The sequence below is a fragment of the Trichomycterus rosablanca genome, chromosome 14, assembly GCF_030014385.1.
Source record: "Trichomycterus rosablanca isolate fTriRos1 chromosome 14, fTriRos1.hap1, whole genome shotgun sequence".
Taxonomy (NCBI): domain Eukaryota; kingdom Metazoa; phylum Chordata; class Actinopteri; order Siluriformes; family Trichomycteridae; genus Trichomycterus; species Trichomycterus rosablanca.
Window position 1 is genome coordinate 12,916,159 of NC_086001.1, and position 6,306 is coordinate 12,922,464.

The 6,306-nt window shown below is 37.7% G+C and overlaps 1 protein-coding gene across 1 annotated transcript; it reads right to left on the reverse strand.

The window, feature by feature from the left end:
• Positions 1-3,246: 3,246 nt before the first annotated feature.
• On the reverse strand, positions 3,247-5,899 carry rps27a (ribosomal protein S27a). Its single transcript, XM_063008681.1, has 6 exons — positions 5,858-5,899; positions 5,684-5,748; positions 5,238-5,292; positions 4,283-4,368; positions 3,547-3,678; positions 3,247-3,433 (listed from the first exon to the last, which is right to left on the reverse strand). The coding sequence occupies exons 2-6, from the start codon at positions 5,729-5,731 to the stop codon at positions 3,284-3,286; spliced, it is 471 nt and encodes a 156-aa protein (XP_062864751.1). The 5' UTR covers positions 5,732-5,748; positions 5,858-5,899; the 3' UTR covers positions 3,247-3,283.
• Positions 5,900-6,306: the final 407 nt, after the last annotated feature.

Below are 6,306 nucleotides of genomic sequence, written 5' to 3' on the forward strand. Positions count from 1 at the left end.
CCATTGATAAAAAATACGAAACAAAAATCACATTCACGCATGTGTAAATGTGCACATAATATAATGAGACTGGCGTTTCATTTATATTCAAAAATTCATCCTTTAATCACGAAAATAAAGGTTTAAATGTTAATTTATGTTAGTTCCAAACCCCCGCACCCACCCGGCCCGTCTGTCAATTTTTTAAACCCAGTGTGGCCCTTGAGCCGAAAAGTTTGCCCACCCCTGCTCTAGACCCTCATCAGTGGTAACAGGATGCTGCCCATGGGGCGCTGTTGGCTGGATGTTTTTGGTTGGTGGACGATTCTCAGTCCAGCAGTGACAGTGAGGTGTTTAAAAACTCCAGCAGCGCTGCTGTGTCTGATCCACTCATACCAGCACAACACACAATAACACACCACCACCATGTCAGTGTCACTGCAGCGCCGAAATAATACCTACTCTGTGGTGGTCCTGTGAGAGTCCTGACCATTGAAGAACAGCATGAAAGGGGGCTAACAAAGCATGCAGAGAAACAGATGGACTACAGTCAGTAATTGTAGAACTGTAGTAAGTGCTCCTATATGGTAAGTGAAGCTATTAAAATGGACAATGTGTGTAGAAACAAGGAGGTGATTTTAATGTTGTGGCTGATGGGTGTATACAGGTGTACAGTACAAAGAAATTCTTTCTTTGCATATCCCAACTTGTTTGGAAGCTGGGGTCAGAGCGCAGGGTCAGCCATCGTACGGCGCCCCTGGAGCAGAGAGAGTCAGGGGGCCTTGCTCAAGGGCCTGCATGGCAGAGCTGGGATTCCAACTCTCAACCTTTCAGTTGATAGCCCATAGCTCTGCTCACTAGGCTACCACTGTCTCGAAAACCAATTTATACCAATGAGGAATGAGCGTTTCCAGACTGCTTTCAAGAAAGTAAAAGAATGGCTGCTCAGGGGGTAGCACACCAGAGCTGGGATTTTAAATGCTTCAAATTAAATCTCAGCTCTGCCATCCGACTGAGCTGGGAGGCCACATGAACAACGATTGGCTGTCCTTCCTCATAACTGGTGTGATGGCGCCTGTGCAGGGTTGGGGAATAATGCTGATCAGGGTGTGGCTCTCCGTGCACAGGGCTGATCCGCATGTGAACTCACCTCGTGCAGGAGAAAGGAGGCAGTCGGTACTGCACACGTGTGTCAGTCGCGAAGCTCCTCAGTCAGTAGTGGAGGGTTGTATCGGATTAGGGGAGAAAATTGGGGGGAAAATTCCAAGAAAAAGAGAAAATAAAACGTAAAAGGATGTCCACTGTCGCCTCGCAGCCAGAAGGTCCTGGGTTTGATCCCCAGGTGAGGTGGTCCGAGTCCTTTCTGTGTGGAGCTGCATGTTCTCCCCGTGTCCGTGTGGGTTTCCTCCTGATGCCCCGGTTTCCTCCCACAGTCCAAAGATATAACCTTGTGAACTGATGAATCTTGTGTCACGAGTAACTACCGTTCCTGTCATGAATGTAAGTGTAAAACATGACGTTCAAATCCTAATAAACAAACAAACAAACATAATTTTGGCTGTTTACTGTTGTTTTGGGGAAAACAAACTAGTAACAATATTATTTTTGACCACATGGTGGCAGCAGAACTACAGTATTGGATTTGACAGCGAACAGCTTAGGATTTCAAAAAACATGGGACGCTTTACCACAGCTGCACAGATTCAAATACTAACAAGTTAAATACTTTGGTAAAATGTGAGGTAAATCTCAAGACCTTATTCAAATCTTTACTCAGGTAAAAGTATATAAACAGGTTTATAATTAACTATAACTATTATTATTCTTTAAAAAGTATTACTGGAATTCCTTTTAGCCCTTTTTTGTAGTTTTATGTAACAATTTGTTGTGTGCAGGAGCTCGAACAGCAAATATATTTATTTAAAAATGAATGACAAAAATTATTTAAAAACTTGAACGGTCAAAAAAATGTTAGCAACTTAATTTAACATTTGGCTTCTTGACGTTTCCAAGTATGTGGTAGGCCAGTGTTGGCGGTTAAGGCGCCTTAAAGTGCTTGTTAATATGCAGTAGTGCTTTGAGTAACATGTCTGCTATGTCAGAAGTCAACCTTCTTGAATCCTTGTACTTTACTTGTGCAATTCACTTTAAATTTATGGTCGTACATTGGCATTGGGGTACAAACTTAAGAGTTCTGCAAATTATTCTCATGTTCTGACGGGGTTCCTCTGAATATTTGCTTGATTCTCTGTGGAGGTATTCCAGTGCTTTGAGGTAAAGCCAATCTCACCTTTCATATATCTACACAACAGGCTGCACAGTTTTTATTAGGATTTGTAACGTCATGTTTTACACTTTGTAGCTTTAACTGTAACCAGTCATGGACATTTTTGTATTCCTAATTCATCTCACTTGCATTTATTTGAACTGTGGAAGGAAACCGGAGCTCCAGGAGGAAAGCCACAGACTCCACAGAGAAAGGACTCTGACCACTCCACCTCAGAATCAAACCCTGGGCCTTTTTATTGTACCACACCATTTCAAATCCACAAATGAAAGGGCAATCAGTAACCCTACTTTACACCTATAAGCATTTCAAAACACTTATTTCCAAAAAATCAGTACATATTTAATTCCTCCCTTGATGTAAGTTATAGAATTTTAATAAGTAGAGCTTGTTTTTTTTTTAGCTGTGGTTTCATTAGTACCAGGGTGAAATCAAACACCTTACCTGAGATTACCTGTCAATCACTAGCTTTGAGAAATCTTTTAACATTAATGGGGAAGCACTAAAGCACAGATTAAGTAAATCACCATTACTTTTATCCCCCAAGGACTTTAGTGTGATGGAAAAGATGCTTTATCCATAAACTATTTTCATTTTAATCTAAAACAATTTTTAGATTAATAAAAGAAATATATTCTTATTTAATCAACCATTCCTTTAAGTTTACAAGAAAAATAGGCTTAATCTTTTGGAAGTTTCAACCTCTGGTTCAAGACACTATGTGGTATGCATTATCTAGATGCAGTTAGTCTTAGTGCAGGACTTAACAGGACAAAACAACTATAGGCAAATACTTTCATTTAAATAAAATCTAGCATTTAATCATTCTTCCCACCTCATGACATCAGGTGCATAAAAGGCAACCAATACAAATCAGCAAACCCAATGTTACTCACTTGACATCAAACTAAAGACTTAGCAGATTAAACGTCAAAACAAATGAATATTCAGTATCAGATTAAAGACCAGAACAACATGGCTGGGTGGTGGAAATTTTATTGACTACTGTACATCCGTTCACTTGTCCTCTGGCTTGTTAAAGCAGTAAGTGAGACAGCACTTTCCGCAGTAGTGCCTGTCAAAGTGGCTGGCCATGAAAACACCGGCACCACATTCATCAGCTGGGCACTCGCGACGGAGACGGTGAATTTTACCGTTCTCATCAACCTACAAATAAAAAATAAAAAAAAATAATCAGCATTAAGGATGTGAAGAATTTAACACACCCGTTACTTCGACAGGAGGTTTGCGACCTTAGTCTAGACTTAGTCTAGTCTCACCTTGTAGTACTTGAGCACAGCGAGCTTGACCTTCTTTCTCTTATGCTTGTTCTTCTTGGGGGTGGTGTAAGACTTCTTCTTTCTCTTCTTAGCACCACCACGCAGCCTCAACACAAGGTGCAGAGTAGACTCCTGTAAACAGAGAGGGATTTATGCAGTTTTATCATTTTGGCCTTGTAATTCATCTCCAAGTGCTTTATAGTCTCATATAACCACCTTGCATACATCTGTGATTCTAATTCATTTATCCACTCATCTTTATCTATCCTATCTGAACACTTATCTTTAAAGTGTATGACTGACTTTGCTTCTACAGAACATTTAATACAGAAAAATAAACATTTGACTATATTAAAAGTGCAACATTCACATTGAAATTGGCCAGTTACTGTGTGATGCATTTAGACTGCAGTTTAAAAAATTCTTTAATTGTTAAACATTACTGTTGTGGCACATTTAGTCATATGCTGCATATGAAAGACAGCTTATGTTAGAGGTGTACCTAGCATTAAGAGTTTACAGAAGGACCTTTCACCAGTACAAGACTTCCTTCCAAAACCATTTAGTGAAATCTAAGCACACTACATGTAAAGCACATGTACATGTAAAAATTACTGGCATAAACCTTATTGGGTCAGTTTTTTAATACACCTTAAACTGATAACTGAAATTAGCTGTATGGTTTATTATCTTCAGTACAAGTGTGTACGGTTTGTTAAAAAATAACAGTAAATACCTTTTGGATGTTGTAATCAGACAAGGTGCGCCCATCCTCAAGCTGCTTCCCAGCGAAGATCAACCTCTGCTGGTCAGGGGGGATGCCTGAAAAATGGAGAAATGTTAGCTGTTGACATAATCAACTTGTGTTTTATGCTACAAGTATTAGACCATGATAATCTAGCAAGTTATAATTGCTGGAAAGAAATCTATAGTTAAACGTTACAGTGGTAGCCTAGTGGACAAAGCTTAGGACTATAAACTGAAAGGTTGAGAGTTTGAATCCCAGTTCTAAACCAGCTGGGGTATGTAAACAAAGAATTTCATTGTATTGTACACCTGTATATGTAGATAGATACTTTATTTATCCCAAAGAAAATTATTGGTCTCCAGTAGCTTAATAAGCAAAAAAAGAGAAACTAATACAAATAAAAGTAAATAAGGTAAATAAGGTGCATTTATACAGCATATGGTAAGCAACAGAAAAACAGTATGTGCAACTTGTGCACCTGTTACATGTAATAGAAGCAGTAGTGTATCTATTCTTATAAACAATATATACAGATATATAAGAATAAATATAGAAATAAGTATATTGTTATAGTTATAAATATATTCAATGTATATATTTATATAATAGAAATTGACTATAGACTGTGTATCAGATATAGAATATATCAGACATAGTATGACAAAGGCATTCTACCTTAAAAAAAAATCTTTACATGCCATTAAATGCTGCACCCTTTAACTCTCTTGTAGACACAAATTATTCAATGATTTTTTTGTAGTTGGTCTAATATTGACATGAATCCAAACAACAATCATGTATCTTACCACTGACTGCACAGAAAGAACTTAATACTTAAATAAAGCAGCTTTATTTTAATACAATGATCTAAGTGATTTAAACACATGCATGACCATCCAATTGTAAAAGTAATACTCTGTATAATTCAAATCTCATAAATTACCTTCTTTGTCTTGGATCTTGGCCTTGACATTTTCAATAGTATCTGAAGGCTCAACCTGCAAGGGAGGCACAATTATTCATCATGTCATAAACAAGACATTCTACTAAAGCACGTTGGTCAATTACATTGGGATTAATTATAGGTTCATATTTAATAATGTAATGAATATGTAGAAGAAACAGATTTATATTTTGAGATATTTGAGAGATTATTCTGATCTCTACACCTTATACAGCCAGATTAGCAGCGCTGTTTACACGTGCCACAGCTAGCCGGTTATCATGAAAGTTTTATAAATAAACCTATTTCCTTTACTTTCCAGCAGATCTAATGAATACATAAAAGTTGAGATATATATATTATAGAAGTGAAAATCAGTGCTGTAAGTGTATAAACTGTATAAAGAGTAAAACGCTGAGGGCGGGTGAGCGTGTTTCAGTACTAACCTCAAGGGTTATAGTCTTCCCCGTTAGGGTTTTCACAAAAATCTGCATTTTGCCGTCTTATCCACCTGCACACAACACAAACACGTTTCTTATCACACATTAAATGAGATAAAAGCGGCTCGGTGTGAGTTTTATATATTATTTTATTATATAAATTCAGGGAGCCGAACTCACCACAAGCCCGTCGCTAATGGCGGATCATGAGAAGAGGGCTTGCAGCGGGTGCAACGGGGTTTTCTGCAGCCCACAGCAGGGGCTGGGAGTCCCGCTCAAAGCCTGATTAAAAACAATTTTCTTTTGTAAACGCTTTGTAATTTTGCAACAAAAAAAACCCAACATAATTACAGTGATATTAAATTTATTTTTTTTTATTGAATGGTTTGTTTGTGACATGTTCAGAACCGATTTACTATTAAAAGACTACACTACCCATAAAGCATTTCGATTCTGTAGCGGGCAGACTGTAAGAAAGTTATAAATAATCATAATAAATGGGTTACATATTCTCATAGCAATAAAATAATTAGACAGTTTGGGGATTTTTGCTACAGTGCTTCATGATGTAGTGCTGACTCTTTTTTCATATGCTTATTGCCAATGCTTATTTGTCATATGCTTATTGG